The sequence below is a fragment of the Myxocyprinus asiaticus genome, chromosome 11 (assembly GCF_019703515.2).
Source record: "Myxocyprinus asiaticus isolate MX2 ecotype Aquarium Trade chromosome 11, UBuf_Myxa_2, whole genome shotgun sequence".
Taxonomy (NCBI): Eukaryota; Metazoa; Chordata; class Actinopteri; order Cypriniformes; family Catostomidae; genus Myxocyprinus; species Myxocyprinus asiaticus.
In genome coordinates, this window is record NC_059354.1 from 46,225,205 (window position 1) to 46,248,709 (window position 23,505).

A 23,505-nucleotide genomic window follows, 5' to 3' on the forward strand; every position below is an offset into this window, starting at 1 on the left:
AGAGATACCACAAATAGAAATGTAAGTGCAGCGTAGATCTAGCGGGAAGACTCGCAGCTGTATATCATCGCACCATTAGCTAGGTAACTCCAAGCCAATCATGTGTTAGCCATCCCTTTATAAGTCTGCTCACAATCTATCACATTGCTGTTCCAGTGTGCCAACACGGCAACCTCCACACCCCACCGCCACTAGTTGAGTCCCGTCCGGCACGGGGGTAGGCTCCTTGCCCCTGCCTCCTATCTCCGGCAGGATCTGACGGTTCCGAGTACAATCGCTTCGGACTGCCAGACGGGGCTTATGCCAAAGAGAGACATTACATTCCTGTTTCATATTCATCAAATAAATGTAATCTTAAACTTTACTCAAGTCTGTGAGTCTTCCTGATAGAAACAGAATAAGCTTGATGAAAACTGTCATAATTGTCCATGCAACATGTGCATCATATTCAAAGTCTTCTGAAGGCATCTGATAACTCTGCATGATGAACAGAACAAAATTAATGTGCTAGTCATTCTCAAATCAAAAACATGTCAATAACATCAAACCTCATTGGTTCTTGTGCATTTTGTTACCAAACATCATGACGTCATGACACAAGAACCAAAGAGGTTTGTTGTTATTGACATGTTACCATATTTGATTTGGACTCTGTATACAAGAGTTGATCATTGATTTGAGAGTGACTAACAACTTAAAGGAATAGTTCACCCAAAAAATTCTCTCACCCTCATGCCACCTCAGATGTGTATCACTTTCTTTCTTCTGCTGAACACAAATGAAGATCTTTAGAAGAACATCTCAGCTCTGTAGGTCCATGGTATGCAAGTCAACAGGGTCCAAAATGCTGAGGCTAAAAAAAGCACAAAGGCAGCATAAAAGTAATCCATATGACTCCAGTGGTTAAATCAATATCTTCAGAAGCAATATGATAGGTGTGGGTGAGAAACAGATCAATGTTTAAATCCATTTTTACAATAAATTCTCCTTCCTGCCCAGTATGTGGCAATATGCGTGGCAAAAACAAAAGAACTCTTAGTAGATAAGAAACCTTAGGCTGTTTGAAAGTGGAGATTTACAGTAAAAAAAGACTTAAATATCAGTTTCTCACCCACACCTATCATGTCGCTGCTGAAAACATGGATTAAACCATGATTCATATAAATTACTTTTAAACTGCCTTCATGTGCTTTTTTGAGCTTCAAAGTTTTGGACCCTGTTGACTTTGCATTGTATGGATCTACAGAGCTGAAAGTTTCTTCTAAAAATCTTTGTGTTCTGCAGAAGAAAGTCATACACATCTGGGATGGCATGAGGGTGAGAAAATGAGGAGAGAATTTTTGTTTTGAGGTGAACTGTCTGTTCATCATACAAAGTGATTGTATTCCTTCAGAAGACTTGGAATATGATGCAAAAGTTGCATGGGACTACTTTTATGACACTTTGGTGTGCTCTTTTAAGCTTTATAGTGTTTTAAAGGCACTATCAACAGCTACTGTATAAAAATCAGTGATTGCGACATTCTTTAAATTATCTTGTTTTGTGTTCCACAAAGGAAAGTCATACAGGTTAGGAACAACATGAGGGTGACTAAATTATGATAAAATTTCCAGTTTTGGGTAAACTATCCCTTTAAAAGAGATCTGCATAGATCTGAGGTTAAGAGTATTGCGCCATAGTAAAAATGGTGAGCAATATTTTGGATACAGCAACCCTCGAATTTACCACAATTTTGGATAAAAGCCGCAATTTTTGTGCATCAACGGAAAAGATTCTAAATCATCAAACTACCGTTGCCAAAGTAAATTCATTGCTACAGTCTTACATGCACAGCAGGACTTCCTTCAGGCTTATGTGGTTTAGACTGGTTCTGAAAATATTAACAAGAACTGATCTTTTTTTTTCAGCTCTAACAGACTTTCCACAGCTTACAGGACAAAGATTCTGTACAGTGTCGGGTTTTTCGAGTAGAGGTCCGTTTCATCCTTTTGTTAATAATAATTGTCTCGGTGGTTCTAGCAATCGGCTAGTCTTCCGTATATTCTGATTCCACAACTCCTGCCACTACCAATGTGAAAAAAGCTGGTTTGTTGGTCTTAGTTGTTTTAAGAGTTTAAGTCTCCCGGCCTGACCAGCTGACAAATGCCCAAAACCCCTCTAAAACAAGCAAAGCAGACCAGCCTGACCAAGCAGGGAGACAGGCTAAAACCAGTAAACCATCTTGAGCTAGATTAAGATGTTGTTTTTCTTATAAAAGTTTGTGATACTTTTTTAGTTTAAGTTTACTACTTAGGGTTTGGAGTTTAGAAAAACCCTAACCCCAAGTACAAGTGATATTAATACTGATGCATGCCTTAGCAAGCACACTAACAAGGGCTGCCTGACAGGATTTACAAAGGCTAGATCAGTGCAATGATGGGTGATCAAATTGATCATAAAGAAACTAAAGTGTAACTGACTTGATTTGGTCCAGACCAACACGACTCATCATATGATCCTACCACTCGCATTAAACGATTCACAGAACACAAATTACAGCCCACTTAAGTAAAAACTGCAGGAAGAAAAAAGCACAGGGAGTTTCCTAGTAGGAAGGCACAAACTGAGTGAACAGAGCCTCCTTTAAAATGACATGTGGCTAAAATAAACCCAGCTGGTACTTATGTGAAACCATGAATGCACTACTACCATTATAATTAATATTTCTATCCTAAATATGCACAGACCATTCTACATCCAATGTCAATGCAAGTGTCCTCTTCTACACTGACTTGATATAGTCACTTGACTTAGAAAATATCGTGAGTATATTTAATATTTATCTTAACATTTTATTTGTTAACATATGTCTTAATATTTTCAACCATTTTGACAACATTCAATATATATCTTGGTAAATTAATTTTCTCTGAAATAGCTTGAAAGGAGTAATATATAGTGTATTTATTTTTTTGTTAAATGTTTTGTTTTGGAGGAACCATCATGTCAACCAAACAGTCATTTGTGGCAGAACAACCCGCCCCTCCCTCTCGTCATTGTCACCACGCCTCTGAGGGCCATCCTTCAGCCAGGCTCACAATGGAAGTAGACAGGAGAGAGGATAAGTGCAGTTTAATGAACCTCTTTTGGGCAACAGATGATGGGGTGCACCTGACGTGAAAAGAGCCTAATCACCGCTGCCATAAGTACAGAACGTAGAGCGTGCCTCTCCTTGGGGAGCCGGCTTCTGTCTCCTTGTGTGCACACACTGGCATCCACGCAGGTCCAGGAATAGGGCAGGGAGGGTCTGGCATGAGTTTGATGCGTCGCCGGACCTGCACCTCGGACCACCAGTGCAAATTAGATGCGGCGTCTGGGATTGGAGAACGCGCCATGGCAGATGGGCCAGGATGCCAGACTGACCCTTTCCAGAAGGGGAGCTTATCACCTAATACTTTTCATCACCACATATCCTTCACATAGCTCCATTCACCACAAGGGCGCCAGATCCCCCTTTATTTTGAACACTTTCTCCATGGACACTTTATTCCCGTGTTTGAATATTTTACTATTGACAATAAATGCCTCTCCAAGGCCTGACGCCACACCCATTGTGTCTGTCTCTTGATAACCCCGCCACATCATTGTTTCCAATTAGAAAATCAAATCAAAATGTTTAACGGAGCCACTAAAATATTGTAAAAATCTAGTTAAAACTAAGCAATGCATGTATTCTACAGTGTTTTCCACTAACTGAATACAGGTGATATGTAATTATTTTTATTTATATACACCATATACATAATAAAAAAAATAATATCAATACATGTAAAAAAACAAAACAAAAAAAAAGGCCACATGGAGACTACCACGAACATTTTAAGCAATAACACAAACACATCAATTCACTAAAAGTTGATTGGCATGAATGATTTTAACTTACCAAATCAAATGGCATTTTTGCTACTGGAGATTAAATAACAGACGCACTTAAAATAACTCTTATCACTCTGACATTTGCAAGTGAAAATAGTCAACAACAAAAAAAAACACAGTGAAATCAAAATCGTTTAATTTCATTTTGCCAGCAAAATCACTGCAAATATATCATGAATATCTCATATATCGTCCAGCCCTAATTGTGAGTAAACTTTTTTCCACTGATGAAGACCTAGTCCGTCAAAAATCCCTTTTTTTAAATGAAAAATTGGCTCTTTAAAATCAGTGTTTATATATATATATATCACACACACACACACACACACACACACACACACACTTGCAGCCAAAAGTTTGGAATAATGTTCATTTTGGAAGAAAACTGGTACTTTAATTCACCAAAGTGGCATTCAGTTGATCACAAAGTATAGTCAGGACATTACTGATGTAAAAAACAGAACCATCACTATTTGAAAAAAGATAAAATCTAGACAGGCCCCATTTCCAGCAGCCATCACTCCAACACCTTATCCTTGAGTAATCATGCTAAATTGCTAATTTGGTACTAGAAAATCACTTGCCATTATATCAAACACACTTGAAAGCTATTTGGTTCATTAAGTGAGGCTTAACATTGTCTTTGTGTTTGTTTTTGAGTTGCCACAGTATGCAATAGACTGGCATGTCTTAAGGTCAATATTAGGTCAAAAATGGCAAAAAAGAAACAGCTTTCTCTAGAAACTTGTCAGTCAATCATTGTTTTGAGAAATGAAGGCTATACAATGCTTGAAATTGCTAAAAAACATGAAGATTTCATACAAAGGTGTACACTACAGTCTTCAAAGACAAAGGACAACTGACTCTAACAAGGACAGAAAGAGATGTGGAAGGCCAGATGTACAACTAAACAAGAGGATAAGTACATCAGAGTCTGTAGTTTGAGAAACAGACGCCTCACATGTCCTCAGCTGACAGCTTCATTGAATTCTACCTGCTCGACACCAGTTTCATGTACAACAGTAAAGAGAAGACTCAGGGGTGCAGGCCTTATGGGAAGAATTGCAAAGAAAAAGCCACTTTTGAAAGAGAAAAACAAAAAGAAAAGGTTAGAGTGGGCAAAGAAACACAGACATTGGACTACAGGTAATTGGAAAAGAGTGTTATGGATCTTAACCTCATTGAGCTTTTGTGGGTTCAGCTAGACTGTAAGGTGTGTAAGAAGTGCCCAACAAGACAGACACATCAATGGCAAGTGCTACAGGAAGTGTGGGGTGAAATGTCACCTGAGTATCTGAACAAACTGACAGCTAGAATGTCAAGGATCTGAAAAGCTGTCATTGCTGCACGTGGAGGATTTTTTGATGAGAACTCTTTGAAGTAGTTTAAGAAGTTCTGAACATCTTTTTCAAATTGTAATAGTAATTTTTCACATTATTAATGTCCTGACTATACATTGTGATCAGTTGAATGCCACTTTGGTGAATAAAAGTACCAATTTCTTTCCATAAAAGCAAAATCTGACATTATTCCAAACTTTTGGCCGCCAGTGTGTGTGTATATATATATATATATATATATATATATATATATATATATATATATATATATATATATATATACATACACACAAAAATAAAATACAATAAATAAATGAATAAAATAAAACAAAGATGTTTTGAAATTGATGACTTGGACCAAATAATAAAAGCAGCCAATAAGTGCCCAACATAGATGGGAACTCCTTCAATACTGTTTAAAAATCATCTCAGGGTGATACCTCAAGAAGTTGGTTGAGAAAATGTCAAGAGTACATTTCTGCAAATTCTAGGCAAAGGGTGACTACTCTGAAGATGCTAAAATATAACACAGTTTTGATTTATTTTGGATTTTGTTTAGTCACAACATAATTCCCATAGTTCCATTTAGGTTATTCCATAGCTTTGATGACTTTACTATTATTCTAAAATGTGAATAAATAAATAAATTAATTATATATATATATATATATATATATATATATATATATATATATATATATATATATATATATATATATATATATATATAATAAAGAATGAGTAAGTGTTTCAAAACTTTTGACTGGTAGTGTATATTATTCAACTTTTTTCAGGATTTTTTAAATATTGTATCCAAGAAAGAAGGGGAAGAACATCAATAAATTCAGAGCCCAGTGGAGCTAAGGGTGTGTCCATGTTGATTCAGTGACATGGTTCCTTCCCTCCCAATGTGGTATTTCAACCTCTCCTCTGGGATCCGGAAATACTCAGCTTTTGTTTTGCTGCAGTCAATGCATTTAGAACAAGTCATTCTGTGTCCCATTTCATTTCAGCTTCATGTGGGTTAACTTATAGCTTTATGTTTCACAGTCAGCAGTTCGGTTTGAGATTTTATTTTCCCTTTGGAATACAAATTCACATGGAATCAGCAGCTATTTGTCCTAAGTCACCCCCTTTGACAAAAAATTCCAAAAACCACACAGTTAAAAGAGGTATTTTGTCAATGTACCATGTGCTTGTTTGCCTAATGAAGGGAAAAACTGCCTACTCTGTCTCGAGTGCACAGACATTTAATCACTGGCCCTAGTTCAACTGCTTACAGAACAGTGACACTGTAGATCAGATCTGTGCTCAAACACAGAGCAGATCTACTGGGGGAAAAAGGAAACCACAAAAGGAAGGTGTTTGAAGCCCAAAGTAACTCTATATTGTCTGCTGCCCCCCACTGGTTTCCAAAGGAAGTGCATGTTCCTGCACCAGTGTGGTGTAACTACTGCTTTGTTGCTATAAAATGATCATATTATGAGAAATTAAATAGAACACCAAATATAATACTAAATTACTGTATATATAAAAACTACAATGGGTCAAACAGTAAACCTGCAACACTTTGTGGAGTAGCTAGAAACAAGACTTTGGGTGTGCCAAGAGAAAACTGGGTGTGCAAGAACTAAAGCACAATTAAGTGAAATATAATAAAATGACCATTAACAACCACTGCATCCATTTATTCTTTGCTTATATATATATATATATATATAATTTTTTTTTAAAGCTCTGTTTAAATTACTTAAAAAAAATAAACAAATTAAATGAAGTAGGTAGGCCTGTTAATACATACAAATATGAGGCTCAATAATTCGTCATTCAAAAATATATGTTTTATTATTTTCCAAAATATGCTAAATACACAAATACACAGTGCATCCGGAAGGTATTCACAGCGCTTCACTTTTTCCACATTTTGTTATGTTACAGCCTTATTCCAAAATGGATTAAATTCATTATTTTCCTCAAAATTCTACAAACAATACCCCATAATGACAACGTGAAAGAAGTTTGTTTGAAATCTTTGCAAATTTATTACAAATAAAAAATGAAAAAAATCACAAGTACATAAGTATTCACAGCCTTTGCCATGACACTCAAAATTGAGCTCAGGTGCATCCTGTTTCCACTGATCATCCTTGAGATGTTTCTACAAAACTGATTGGAGTCCACCTGTGGTAAATTCAGTTGATTGGACATGATTTGGAAAGGCACACACCTGTCTATATAAGGTCCCACGGTTAACAGTGCATGTCAGAGCACAAACCAAGCCATGAAGTCCAAGGAATTGTCTGTAGACCTCCGAGACAGGATTGCATCGAGGCACAGATCTGGGGAAGGGTACAGAAAAATTTCTGAAGCATTGAAGGTCCCAATGAGCACAGTGGCCTCCATCATCCGTAAATGGAAGAAGTTTGGAACCACCAGGACTCTTCCTAGAGCTGGCCGCCTGGCCAAACTGAGCAATTGGGGGAGAAGGGCCTTAGTCAGGGAGGTGACCAAGAACCCAATGTCACTCTGACAGAGCTCCAGCATTTCTCTGTGGAGAGAGGAGAACCTTCCAGAAGAACAACCATTTCTGCAGCACTCCACCAATCAAGCCTGTATAGTAGAGTGGCCAGACGGAAGCCACTCCTCAGTAAAAGGCACATGACAGCCCGCCTGGAGTTTGCCAAAAGGCACCTGAAGGACTCTCAGACCATGAGAAACAAAGATTGAACTCTTTGACCTAAATGGCAAGTGTCATGCCTGGAGGAAACCAGGCACCGCTCATCACCTGGCCAATACCATCCCTACAGTGAAGCATGGTGGTGGCAGCATCATGCTGTGGGGATGTTTTTCAGCGGCAGGAACTGGGAGACTTTAGGGCAGGATCGAGGGAAAGATGAATGCAGCAATGTACAGAGACATCCTTGATGAAAACCTGCTCTGGACCTCAGACTGGGGTGAAGGTTCATCTTCCAACAGGACAATGACCCTAAGCACACAGCCAAGATAACAAAGGAGTGGCTACGGGACAACTCTGTGAATATCCTTGAGTGGCCCAGCCAGAGCCCAGACTTGAACCCGATTGAACATCTCTGGAGAGATCTGAAAATGGCTGTGCACCGACGCTCCCCATCCAACCTGATAGAGCTTGAGAGGTCCTGCAAAGAAGAATGGGTGAAACTGCCCAAAAATAGGTGTGCCAAGCTTGTAGCATCATACTCGAAAAGACTTGAGGCTGTAATTGGTGCCAAAGGTGCTTCAACAAAGTATTGAGCAAAGGCTATGAAAACGTATGTACATGTGATTTTTTATTTTTTATTTTTTTTTTAATTTGTAATAAATTTGCAAAGATTTCAAACAAACTTCTTTCACGTTGTCATTATGGGGTATTGTTTATAGAATTTTGAGGAAAATAATGAATTTAATCCATTTTGGAATAAGGCTATAACATAACAAAATGTGGAAAAAGTGAAGCACTGTGAATACTTTCCGGATGCACTGTAAATGGTGGTACAATTTGCACAATACAGAACAATTTACAAAAATACACCAGGTTTTAGTTACATTCAATGGTTTAAAAACTTAACTGTGATTAAGAAATAAATCAATAATGCATTGTGTTGAACAGAAGAATGCACAACTGTAAGAAGATTCAAAACCTTTTCTTTTTTTTTTTTATTCTTTGTATTTATGGAGTACAGGGAGGTTTGTTTCATAAAGAAAAAGAAAGTAATACTGTTAGTTAATTATTAAGCCAATATAAATAAAGGGCAATACCATGTTTGACATTATACAAACAGACAGTAAGTAGACTGCTCATTGTGTGCAATAGATTTGCATATCATCATGGGGAATATTTACTGAACCAATAAAACGCAGTACAGTATAGCCTACCTTTTCAAGCGTATTCTCCAAATGTTCCACAATATGCATAATATATCATAACTGGGGAAGAAACAAATCTGTTGTGAGAGTGTGTGTGTAATCTGAGATGGCCTCTGTAGCACATTGGGTATTATTATAGTCAATATAATCGATGCATTGAAGTTTCAGCATAATAATGATGCATTTTACACACCTGCATGCTATAATTAAGCATAAAAAAGAACTGTCATTTTATTTAGGTGTGCAAGGTTTTTTTTTTTGTTTTGTTTTTTAAGCAATTTGGGTGGCAGTTGCAAACCCTTTCACACCCGTGGTTACACCAATGCTTTGGACTTCCTGACTGTTGTCCCCTCATTTTTTATGGCATTAAGGGCTTTGAAAGGTTATCAAAGTAGCCTTGAAACATTGCTTTCAATCCCTCATAACATGGAATTATCTGATAACTGTGTTTTGGTTCATAAACTGTGCAAACGAGTTGTTTGAGGAGACAGACAGCTGTTTGGCTTGAAGATCTGAAGCTCTGTGTGGAAGTCCAGCACGCAGAGCACCTAAAAAGGACATGTTCTCTCAGTGCTGTCTCCAGCACCTCTGAAACAATTACAGTATGATTTAAATGTGTTTGGGTAACATCCAGGCATGGCTGAATCAACAACAACGTTTAATAAATTAAAGCCCTTAAAATTCAACTGAACACTGACAACTAAGGAAGAAAGTTGACTAAATCATCATCGAATCTGGCAACAGTGTTTCCTGCTGAATCTACAATGCCATGACAAAAGATATGATATTTTACTTGAGTTGCGAGCTTGAAGACTAAATAAATCGTGATGAGATAAAAAGGCCATACTGCACAAAACTTCCCAGACAATGTGCTTTTCTGTTGCGCTGTCTTTGCTGATTCCACTAAAATAAAAATTAAAAATAAAAAAACAGCAGTTTTGCAGTTTGATTCATGGACTCTAATACAAGATTTGCATTTTAATACCTTTTAAAATGTGTTATAAATATCAGTTTAGTTTTAGTTAGTTTCATTACTAGTTTTGTGCAACCTAGTCTCATAGAATGAACGTTACTATAATTTTTATTACATTTTTGCAAAGCGAATTTTACGTGCCACGTTCTTCGTTTTGCAGCAGTTTCCTGGTCACTGTGCATTTTATTCACTTAAACAACTTACAACTACACCGGTTTATTTTGACTTTATAAACACGTATTTTTTGCTCTAATACTCACACACTGCTATGTTATGATATCAAAATACTTTTACTCTTAACGCATTATTTAAAAAGCAATACATTTTTACTCTTGTATTACAGACCTAAACCAAAACCAACAAAGCTACTGTACAGCGTTCCTCCTCCTCACTTGTAAACAGCGCTGCTCTTCCGGCTGTTCTCGCGTGGTTCAAATGCCAATGCAATTACATCACACATGTGTACCGTTGCTCACCTGATTTAGAGTTAAAAAAAGTATTTAAATATTTATCTTTTTCACACCAAAAGTGATCGTGTCACTTTATAAGACATTAATTTAACCGCTGGAGTCGTATGGATGACGTTTATGCTGACTGTCTATGACTTTTGGAGCTTCATAAGAGAAATCTCCATTCACTTGCATTTTAAGGACCTACTGAGCTAAGATATTTTTCTATTTTTCTTCAAATGTGTTCTGGTGAATAAAGTCATACAAACCTGAGATATCACGAGGGTGAGTAAATAATGAGAGAATTTTCATTTTTGGGTGAACTATCCCTTTAATATGCAGAAACTACTACAAGTCAGTCATTCAGAGGTTCATTTTCTTGAAAACTACAAATGTTTTGTCTCAGTGGCACTATAAAATTCCTGTGTCTGTTTAGAGCGATCCACTAAGAACCGCCCCAACAATGTTACTCATCCAATGGGGTGAGTTGGGGGCGTGACTATCTAATGGTTCGAACAACAGCGGACAAGGGGCGTATTCAGAAAGCTGTTTTGAAAACATTGTTTATTTTTGCAATTCCGTTCGGTGGCGCTAGTGTCATAGAAATTACATAATTCAGCTTTGACTTCTACTCACTTTTTGGGGCCTAATCGACTCATTTACTGTACCGCATGTCATAACTTTCAGTCATGTTTGTGTACTTAGGTTTGAAAAATGATTTGAAATATGAAACATTAAAACAAATGATTAATTAAAAGCATTATTAACATTCTTACACATATATTTATACATAATAAATATTATTATTTTTACTCTATCTATCTATCTATCTATATACAGTGTATATATATATATATCTCCCCTGTGGCAAAAACACAGCATTCTGTAGGAAACACTGCAACGACTATTACAATATAGGTGAAAAACAAGTACAAATACTAATGAGAATCTCAAAACACAGGTCAGCAACAGCTGCTGTTCTCTCAACCTTTTAATGACCACCTGCAACTTGTCAGTAAAACACAGCAGAGAAGGGAACATTTTAAACAGCCGAGATGCTGTGAATTTCAGTGGCACACTGTGTTTACATTACACTTATGACGGGTATTTGCCTGCCTTCCATCCCATGAGAAATCTACGGAACAAATTCCGAAGATGGTATTCAGCTACAGAATGTGGAGCTGTGAGAACCTTTGGACAGAAACGTCCCAAAGCAACTTCTGACCCTGGGCTAATTTGCACAACAGGGGCAGGACGTCACAAAGAAGCCCTCAGAACAAATTCTGGTATTGCGTAACACATCTTATGCACTGAGAAAACGAGAGTGGATGTGAACGAGACAGACACGAGGGGCCCTGGGCCCTTGCTTTTAAGCCCCTTTAAGGCAAGTCAATTCACTCTGTTACCATGTTGGTAACGGCAGCTATTTTCTATCAACATAATGGATATGGAAGTACAGCTTCTACTTGGATGAGGACAACTTCCAAAAATTGTCAAGATTACGTTTTAATACCTACAGTATTTCAAATCAGTTATAAAATCTGATGACAATGGTATCACAAATCAAATCAAAATAGGAGTGTTTTGATTGCATTCTAGAGTAAACAAACTGTAAAAAAAAAAAAAAAAAAAAAAAAAATTGGAGATTGGTTAATTAAACTGAAAAGCAATTTGTCCTATTTATTATTCACCTGCAAGCACCATCAGTAATGGCAGAAATGTACATAACACAAACATACAAATACAGATGTGTTCGGTTGTTCATACTTAATGTACGTTCTTGCATTACTGTGGCAGTATCAAACCTCAGTACTTAAGAGGAAAATAGCTACCTTCAAATGCCTGTGCCTGCCTTTAAAAATTCTCTCATTATTTACTCACCCTCATGTCATCCCAGATGTGTATGGCTTTCTTTCTTCTGCAGAACACAAATGAAGATTTTTAGAAGAATGTCTCAGCTCTGCCGGTCCATCCAATGCAAGTGGATGGTGATCAGCACTTCAAAGCTCCAAAAAGCACAGTCAATCGTAGTAAAAGTAATCCATACGATATGTTAAATGAATGTCTTATAAAGCGATACGATCACTTTGGGTGAGAAACAGATCAATGTGTAAGTCCTTTTTACTATAATTGTTTACTTCTGGTTGCTATCCAATGCCTACCCATGAGGGAAAGCAGTTCACGCTGCCTCTTATGTGATGTAAGCACGCTGGCATGTTCAAGCGAGAACTGACATGATACAACTGAAAGTGCAGCTTGATTTGTTTACAATAGTACGCTGTTCACAAGCTTAATTGGTTTTGCTTTCATTTGAATATGTTAGTGCGCTTACATCATGTGAGAGGCAGCGTGAACTGATTCCACTCATGGGTGGGTATAGTGTTCTGTTGAAGAAAGAAAGTCATACACATCTGGGATGGTGTGAGGGTGAGTAAATTATGAGAGAATTTTCATTTTTGGAGAACTATCCCTTTAAACCAGCCCTGTTATTATTCAGGTAGCTATAAACATGTCAACAGTTTAAACCAACTTTAACTAACTTGTTCAGAAAGATTATCTTCAAACTTGAAAACTTGTTGCTCTGCTGTGGCAATAGTTGCCATGAAAAAGTAAACTGGCCCTTTATAAATGCAGAATGTTACTGCAAAAAAAAAAAATATATATATATATACAGGTGCATCTCAATAAATTAGAATGTCGTGGAAAAGTTCATTTATTTCAGTAATTCAACTCAAATTGTGAAACTCGTGTATTAAATAAATTCAATGCACACAGACTGAAGTAGTTTAAGTCTTTGGTTCTTTTAATTGTGATGATTTTGGCTCACATTTAACAAAAACCCACCAATTCACTATCTCAAAAAATTAGAATATGGTGACATGCCAATCAGCTAATCAACTCAAAACACCTGCAAAGGTTTCCTGAGCCTTCAAAATGGTCTCTCAGTTTGGTTCACTAGGCTACACAATCATGGGGAAGACTGCTGATCTGACAGTTGTCCAGAAGACAATCATTGACACCCTTCACAAGGAGGGTAAGCCACAAACATTCATTGCCAAAGAAGCTGGCTGTTCACAGAGTGCTGTATCCAAGCATGTTAACAGAAAGTTGAGTGGAAGGAAAAAGTATGGAAGAAAAAGATGCACAACCAACCGAGAGAACCGCAGCCTTACGACTGTCAAGCAAAATCGATTCAAGAATTTGGGTGAACTTCACAAGGAATGGACTGAGGCTGGGGTCAAGGCATCAAGAGCCACCACACACAGACGTGTCAAGGAATTTGGCTACAGTTGTCGTATTCCACTCCTGAACCACAGACAACGTCAGAGGCGTCTTACCTGGGCTAAGGAGAAGAAGAACTGGACTGTTGCCCAGTGTTCCAAAGTCCTCTTTTCAGATGAGAGCAAGTTTTCATTTGGAAACCAAGGTCCTAGAGTCTGGAGGAAGGGTGGAGAAGCTCATAGCCCAAGTTGCTTGAAGTCCAGTGTTAAGTTTCCACAGTCTGTGATGATTTGGGGTGCAATGTCATCTGCTGGTGTTGGTCCATTGTGTTTTTTGAAAACCAAAGTCACTGCACCCGTTTACCAAGACATTTTGGAGCACTTCATGCTTCCTTCTGCTGACCAGCTTTTTAAAGATGCTGATTTCATTTTCCAGCAGGGTTTGGCACCTGCCCACACTGCCAAAAGCACCAAAAGTTGGTTAAATGACCATGGTGTTGGTGTGCTTGACTGGCCAGCAAACTCACCAGACCTGAACCCCATAGAGAATCTATGGGGTATTGTCAAGAGGAAAATGAGAAACAAGAGACCAAAAAATGCAGATGAGCTGAAGGCCACTGTCAAAGAAACCTGGGCTTCCATACCACCACAGCAGTGCCACAAACTGATCACCTCCATGCCACGCCGAATTGAGGCAGTAATTAAAGCAAAAGGAGCCCCTACCAAGTATTGAGTACATATACAGTAAATGAACATACTTTCCAGAAAGCCAACAATTCACTAAAAATGTTTTTTTTTATTGGTCTTATGATGTATTCTAATTTTTTGAGATAGTGAATTGGTGGGTTTTTGTTAAATGTGAGCCAAAATCATCACAATTAAAAGAACCAAAGACTTAAACTACTTCAGTCTGTGTGCACTGAATTTATTTAATACACGAGTTTCACAATTTGAGTTGAATTACTGAAATAAATGAACTTTTCCACGACATTCTAATATATTGAGATGCACCTGTAGATAGACAGATAGACAGATAGATAGATAGCTAGATAGATAGATTTTTATTTTTTAAGTGCCCCTTTGTGGCAGCTCTGGGAATGGAATATATACTTGTGTTACACTATAAATTGTGCTCGGACACATTTTGGAACAGAGCTAGAAGCGTCAGTGTTCAAATACTTGCATAGAAAATGTTTGGGACTAATGCTGGTCTGCACAACATCAGCTGTGGCCCAGCATGTGTTTCACTTTCTCATGGCCAATTATGGCTAATATCACATTGGGGTGAAACAGACACAGGCCAGATGGCTCAAGAGGACAGCAGACAGCTCTGAGTGGACAGAAGAGAGAGAAAGACTTAAGACTTCATAACACAACCCAATGTCGAGAGCATGCTAGTGAGATAACACCTATGGAATATCAATACCTAGAAGTCTACTTGTGTTATATCAAATCTACAGCAGAACAGATCACCTTGGACAGGGAACATAAAGTTTAAATATCTCTGTCTTAAAGAGATACTGCACTTCACCCCAAAAATAAAATACTGTCGTCATTTTATGTTGTTCATAATCCCTTTGTTTCTTCTGTGCAGCTCGAAAAGCCATACTAGGCACAATGTTTCCCCTTAGTCACCAATTGCTTTAACTGCATGGAAAAACAGATCCAATGAAATTAGTGACCAATGACAATCTTCTGCTTTACACGTCCTTCCTTTCCCTGTCACATTCTGAAGTTTCAGCCAAAACACAGAGAGCTCTGAAAAGAAATTACTGTAGGCACACTAAACAAAAAAATAAACAAGAAATCCTCCGTTGTGTACCTTTAAATCACTGACACTAACCACCAGTCAACTGAAGCATTCAGTGGTGAAGAACTGACCAAACATGGTGTATGGAGAAACCGGTCTCTAAGAAAACATTCAGCCTGACCACAGAAATAGTATTGAATTCACTAAAAATGACATTACAATGAGACATGTTTGGCTTCACTGAGCTGAGTCATTGTAAACACAGTGAGTTAAGCAGCTTTGTCCTTGCTGGAAAGCAGGAGTGTGTGAGTTCTAGGGACTAGGGGCCAAATTAGGGCACCTACACACTAGAGTTTATGTTGCGTCACAGAATACTAAAAATGCACTGATTTCGATGGCAGAGTGTGTTGCAAGGACGTGAAAGAACAGTACAAAACTTTGCTATCAAACCGTTCCTTGGTCCAGCCAAGGAAGACTGACACACCAATAAGATGTGTTTCCATCCATGTATATTTATCCAAAATTTGTGATATCGCCAGGGTACGAAATTAACTTTTTTTACTCACCGGCCACAGTGTTTTCAGTGTTCTCTCTGCACACTCTAAACTGCAAGTGATTTATTACATTTATTAAAAGAGCCACAGTGGCTTTAACTTTCACTTAAATTTCTATTTTGCACCAATTTCCCCATAAGTGACTATTTTGTTCTCTTAAACGCATAGGATTGAAATGCTGCTTTATTTGCACTATTTTAGTGAAATGCTGATTTTCTGAATTCCGAATTCGCAACTTGGATAGAAACATATCTCATATCTCAACCGATGGTGTGAGTTTGGGGTGGGATTAACTATTTGTACAACCAATGGAAGATGGAGGGAGTTTTCTGGAATCCATTTGAAACCAGTGATTATCTTTCCAATCTCGTTTGGTCATGCTAGTGGTGCAGAAATGACACACCTCAGCTTTAAATGAGCCATCAGATTTCAAGTGTCTGTTGTTGGTGTCTGCGGGGTATTATGTCAGACAGCAGTGGTTCATACCTGCTTTCATTCATACTTTTGTCTGAAAAAGGGGAGGATGGAAAGAGGAGAATAAACCAAACCCTTCCAACTGGTGAAAGCCAAAATTTCCCAGAAAAACAACTAAAAATATGTGTTCCGTTTCAAGGACGCTATGTACAACAAAATACTTTTTAGTAATGCGGGTAGAATAATGAGGGATTCTGGCTTGCATGGTGAGGGTGAGTGTTCATAGAAGAGAGAGGAGATCTTATGGAGAGCAAAAACACAATTCGAACCAAAAAAGGAATGTTCAGTACGCTATCACTCATTCTTTGCTATTCCCCCTGGCTTTTTTAAGTCTTGAGAGAACTCTGAACTGAAGACCTCAAGCTTTATTTCCTTCTTATAAATATTAATGGTTGTGGGATGATAATTTCTGGCCTCCAAAATAGGCAAAATTCCCTTTATTATTTAATCTGATTAACAGAGCACATTCTTAGCAATACTGTTCTAAGAAACATTTAAAAAAGGGGTTATCAAAACAACCACAGACATTCTTACCAGTTCATAGTTGGTAACAGGAACACAGGAGGATGATACCTGCAAAAAAAAAAAAAAAAGAGAAGACACAGATGTAAGGACAAAGTCTTTGACCTTAAATAGTCGAGCAAAAAAAAAAGAAAAAAAAAGAATTCTGTTCACCCTGGTGCAAATAATGGTATATGCTACTTACACCCCAGTGCAAATAGTGGCAGATATGATTTGCACCCCAACCATGGTGCAAATAATGGTAGATACTAATTGCACCCTGGTGCAAATAGTGTAATATACTATTTGCACCCATATTTAAATACTAAGATACAATATAGGTATCACTGCAGTGTTTATTGTGTTTATTTAGAGTCCCACAGACACACTATATTAACCTCTACCCCTAAACCTAACCTTAACCGTACCTTAGAAAAAATAACCTTGGTTTTACTAAAGTTTCACTCGGGAACGAGTGCGATCGTCAGACCCTGCCTCCGGATCAAACCCTCTCTGCACTCCTCGACATTCACTGTGACCAAATCACTGTGATCAAATCAACATTTATATTAATTTGTATCTATTATTTTAAGTAGTATTAAATGATATATATAAAGTGTGGAAACAGGAAATCGGATGGGAAAAAGAGTGGGACAAAACACGGATTCGAACCGAGGTCGCTAGGACAACAATACACAATCACACACCGTCTTTACACCCCACGCCTCTACAGCGACACCTATGTTTAGTTTGTCGTACATGTCTGTGGTTCCACCAGACTATTGGGGTGCAAATAGCTCCGCTGTGTGGCACATGCTATTTACACTAGGGTGCAAATAGACACTCTGTTTTTTCTTCTGTGAAACACAAATAGAGATGTTAGGCAGAATGCCAGAGAATTGATTTATACTGCAAAGTTCCAAAAAAGACAAATAAAACACAATTAAAGTATGACAAAAGTATTCCATAAGATGTGTTTGTTATATTCAGCCTTAAAGTCATATGATATTTTATGTGAGAAAAAAAAAAAAGAAAATTAAATTGTTATTCACTGATAATCTTCCCCTCATGTTTTTCAAAGTCAAATGACACAAGGTCTGATGGCGTTTGGGGTCAATAATGACAAAGCTGACGTGACACTTCTACAAAGCAGCATTTTTTAATTGAACAAAAAATGCAAAATGAGATTTGATATCTCTGGTGGAGAGGAAGGTTATCTGTGAATAACAGCTATCAATCAGTGAATCCTAAATTTTAGCTTTTACCTCACACAGAGCTATCATATGGTTTCAGAAGACTTGAAATAAAGTGCAAGAATTGTATAAATTACAGTACTTTTTATATACTTTTACTGTGCTTTTTTTGTCTTTTTTTATAACCTCCACTTTTCTTGTATGGAAAACAAAAGCCCAAAGTTTCTCCCTAATATCACCTTTTGTGTTTTAAGTAAGAAAGAAAATAATGAAGGGTTGGAACAACATGAGGGTGAGTAAATGACAGCAATATTTATTTATTTTAATAAATAATCATGAATTATTCTCAAATGATATTCATTAATGGCCTAAATAATATCAAATATGATCCTCAATTAGTCACAAACTGTGTGTGTGTTTGTGTGTGTGTGTGTGTGTGTGCGTGTCTAAATGTTTATACTACATTGTGGGGACCAAATGTCCCCAAAAGGATAGTAAAACCTGATATCTCCTACCTTGTGGGGCCCAGCCAGCAGTCCCCAAGAGGGAAATGGCTTATTAAACATACTACACTATGTTTTTTTGAAAATGTAAAAATGCAAAAAGGTTTCTGTGAGGGTTAGGTTTAGGGATAGGGTTAGGGGATAGAAATTATCGTTAGATCTGTATAAAATCCATAAAATGAATGGAAGTCTATGGAGAGTCCCCCATAATGATGTACAAACAAGTTTGTTTGTGTGTGTGTGTGTGTGTGTTTTGGAAAAAGAAAACCAGAACAAAAGCCATGTTAACCTAATTTCAACACTTTTTTCACAGTTTCATAATGAGTATTGAGAAGTCATTGATGTTTAAAGACGATTTGCTTTGTCAGAACTCACAATCTGCTGAGTTCCAGTATAACAGGATTGCTGCCTAGTCTGCTGCCACAACCAATATCACTGCCACTATGAACAAATGAGCTCTGTGCTTCTCAAACAGGATGGCGGACCATAATCACTAGCATGGGCAGTACTAGGACATTAAGAAAAACTGTTTCCAGGCAAAATTAGACATGAGCAATTAGTGTTGTGAGCAAACAGGAAGTCTCCTTCCAGTTTCTCTATGACTGTGTATGAAAACAAAGGCTTGCATTCCAGTCAGTCAATGGCTAAACAGACATACGACATTGCATGGAGACACCTCCTAAGTAAACTAAATTCAGACAGTCATCCAATGTGTAATGATGTAGAACAAATTCAAATATTTAATGCCTGCAATGCTTATTTATCTGTAGAAATGTAATTAAAATGTCAAAAAATAAATAAAAATAATAATAAATAAAAAAAATAACAAAAATTAATTAATTAAAAAAGTAAGTGAAGGATACATCTATGCAGCCTTAAAAAACAACCAGTAGACAAGATGTTACACAAAAACTGGATTTGGGCATGCATTGATGCCTTCCTACCCAAGTATACTGCATTTTTCATGTTTTGGACACAGCCCATGATCCTATGTCTATGTTCAATAAAGATCATTAGTGTACTGTTAAATAAATACAGCACAGAGCACACTAAATACTGCCTACTTTTTTTTTTTTTTTTTATGTGTTTAAAACAGTATGAACTACAGTATATATCAATAACAAGTTGATTTAGCACCTAAAAACATAAAACTTATGTTTATTTCTCACCAAACCTCACTGGTTTGCGGACAAATGCGGTAGATAACTAAAGTCAAGGCAACATGGGTCGAATTTCACTTGTGTCATTCCAAGGACAACTATTTACGAATTCCCAGAGTTCAAGCATGTCTTTACAAAATTTGATTCAGATGAGAGTGAGGAATTTGACATGGTCTGGAAGCCATCAGCTCCTACCATTTGTTTTGACAGCTGAATATATGCGTTCTTTCGAATCATCTGGCATTTGTGTTAAATTTGCTCGCTCCATTAAATTGCCTGTCTTAATGCAGACGGAGCAAGTCACCTTTCCCAGTGTCAACGTCAGGTTTTTCAATGAAACTGACAAAGTCTTCATGAAAGAGGTACTGTACTGAGCCTTAACTAGCATTACTAAGAGTTTACAGTTTAACAGGTGTCCTTGTCCAAGCATCACTATTCCCTCCTATTGCTCATACTTAAGGGTTAGAGACTTTAACAAATTCCTAAACCTAGGAACTAAACTTTATTGCATAACTCATTCTGCACTGTTTGCACTACAGACATGAATAATACCTAAAATCATGTGTCGTGTTTAGGACGGGTGTGCTATTTCTTTTCTAAGTGATCGAAATTAAGATTTTAACCTGGCGGATGATAAAACAGACAAAAATCTATTTATGTTGAAGGTGGGACCCAAACCATATCAAAGGACCAGAGCATCTTAGAAATTTGAGGCTCTTTTGACTTGGGCTAGTACGTGACATCCTGAAAAACACCCCAGAATAACCCAGAAACCACCTGCAGAAACCATCCAGAACACCCTAGCAACTGCACAGCAATGCCCTGGTAACCATCCAAAACACCCTAACATTGTGGAGGCAATTTTTGCACTGACAAGAACCAATCAGAAAACAAAACATCTAGGTATAGACCCATATAGTTTTGACGTATTTCCTATTGAAAGAGGAAGTGTGGGCAGGAAATACTGAAATAAAATATGCACTGCCCGTAATATATATATATATATATATATATATATATATATATATATATATATATATATATATATATATATATATATATATATATTATGGGCAGTGCATATTTTATATATATATATATATATATATATATATATATATATATATATATATATATATATTGGACAAATTATCCTATAGCCTTTATTTTTAACACATCATGCATCATGATAAACTAGCAAATAGATGACCTCAGAGAAAAAATTACATAGACTAAAGGGCACAAAAGATGGGTCTTAAGTAGAGGTAGACCGATATATCGGTTTTACAGATTAGTCGCTTTTTAGAACTATCAGTTTCCCTGGTGTATTTTAGGCTTGTTTATGTTTAAAAGTTCAGAATTATAATTTTAATTTTTCTGGTTATTATTGGGATTTTGGTTGCACAATAAATTGCTTTTAGGATTTAATTCATTTTGAGCTTCAATGTCTGTGTCCTTCATTGTATGGAAAGACTAATAATTTTGTTTTTTTACAATTCTATAGGCTAAGTCTTAAAAAAACAAAAAAACAACAACAACTATTGGTCAATTAATTGGTTATCGGCCTTTTCCCCCACCTTAGTTATCGCATCGGCAAAATACACTGCTGTTCGACCTCTAGTCTTAAGGTTATCATCCCATCTTTTGTGCCTTAATGTTTTCCTGTAATGGTATAGTTCTGTGTTATTCTCTTAGGGTATAATAATCAGTCTTTCACCATATGAACAGGATGTTTTCCTCTTAAAAAATGGATCTGAGATTTTAAGCTTGATTAGTGCTGATATTGGATTCAACTTCATACCGAAAGTTGTTATTCCAGCTGTGGATTTCGACTCATAAAGCACATAAACACTGAAAATCTTGTGCTTTTTCTCACTACATGTTTCGGCAAATCTTAACGAACTCCAAACACAAACGCTGGATTAACGGCTATAAACAGGGAAACCGATAAGGGTGAAACTGTAAACCCCAGCACGCTGACATCCCAAAATGTGGTATTTATTTATCTTAGAATTTTGGATAAGTTGTACAAACATGGACATGCTGTTTTAAGAATATTAGATAATACATCTTAACGTCCATATGACAGAACATATACCGAGGTGTTCAAAAGTATGGGACCAGACTGAAATTCTGAGATTCAAAATTAATTTTAAACCAAGATATAAACAACATAAAATGTTTAAAAGATTTCAAAATCTTAAAAAATGTTATGTAAAATGAAAAGTAAGAATGTCCGATTCTGCAGTGTTTCTAGGTCACTAAACAAATGTAAGCAAATGTGTTAAGCATGTTAGCTCCTTGAAATGAAATATCAGATTTCTTTGCTTGAAGCACACAAAATGCTCTTTGGAACATTCTCAAATCATGCTGGATAACATGGATCATCAGGTTTTGACAAACTTGTGGTGTTCATGTCAGCCCGAGTGCATGCTGACATCAAAGCACAAGAGGGACATACCAAATACTAAAACAAAAATGTAACATATTAATGGAAAATGAATCAGAAAATAATGCAAAACCCCAGACTACACTAGTGTTCTCAGACTCTTTGACATAATTGTATCTTGTGTATCTTGCTATAAAGACAGATAAAGAATAAATTGTTCTTCCTCCAACGCAGGTCTCGAAATTAACAGACAGTATTTTCCCACCCAGCACAAAAATGTACATCCAGACCCAATAAAACCACTGTACACCTTCATGATACTTTACTGATAAACCAAAATCTCCTTCTAATCTTAAGCCAGTTTCAGAGCTCTGTTATAAGTCTTTCCAAATCTCCTATAACATGCCAGGTCTATCTCTACACCGGATTCCAGCACCTGGTCTAACTCTGCCTGCAGGCACCTGTCGATGACAGCTCGTCCACCTGCTATCCATAACTAACAAACACCTTATTTTTTCCCCGAAATCTGGCCCGACTCCGCATGCCTTCATGCCTCTAAAGACGTCTGGAATGTCAGAAATGTCTCAAAGGTTATACTGAAAGGGCAACAGAAGTAGAGTCGGGCAGTATATTGAATAATCACAATATATTTGTGATCATTTTGTTGGTGATATAAAATCAACATAGTGAATATCCAGATGATTTTAATGTGCTTTGGATTTAGCAATTAATTTCCTAAAGAGCGCATCATTTGATTAGTTTCGCGACCTCTACTTTTCTCTATTTTCGCAACTTGTCAGTATGAGAGTGTTAAGATTAAAATGTTTTAATAGGGTCTTTGAATTTAAACTATAATTGCAAAAAAGGCGTTGAAGTTGACAAGTTTGATTCATTTCCGTAAAATAATTGGCACTGGCAAAAATGCATGCAGATTGGCGATAGTGATGTGTGATTCATTGAAAGAATCATTTGAGTTGAATCTTTTAAACTGAACAAAAACATTCAAAAAGTGTTCTGAATTATTTGTTTTGTGAATCAAATGAAATCAAATCACTTTTATTGTCACACAGCCAGATACACAAGTGCAATGGTGTGTGAAATTCTTGGGTGCAGTTCTGATCAACATAGCAGTCAAGAATTTCACTTGTGTACATGGCTGTGTGACAATAAAAGTGATTTGATTTGATTCACAAAACAAATA

The 23,505-nt window shown here is 37.0% G+C and overlaps 1 protein-coding gene across 9 annotated transcripts in view; it reads right to left on the reverse strand.

Moving 5' to 3' along the window:
• The window catches only part of tns1b (tensin 1b), a 370,155-nt gene that overhangs the window by 115,010 nt on the left and 231,640 nt on the right, over positions 1 to 23,505 (reverse strand). For 8 of the 9 annotated variants that reach the window (XM_051710896.1, XM_051710901.1, XM_051710893.1 and 5 more), the window contains one exon: positions 17,093 to 17,131. In XM_051710896.1, coding sequence (XP_051566856.1) covers positions 17,093 to 17,131 — 39 coding nt within the window. Of the gene's footprint in view, positions 1 to 728; positions 854 to 17,092; positions 17,132 to 23,505 lie in introns of those variants that run through there. The other variant, XM_051710900.1, reaches the window with a different exon arrangement.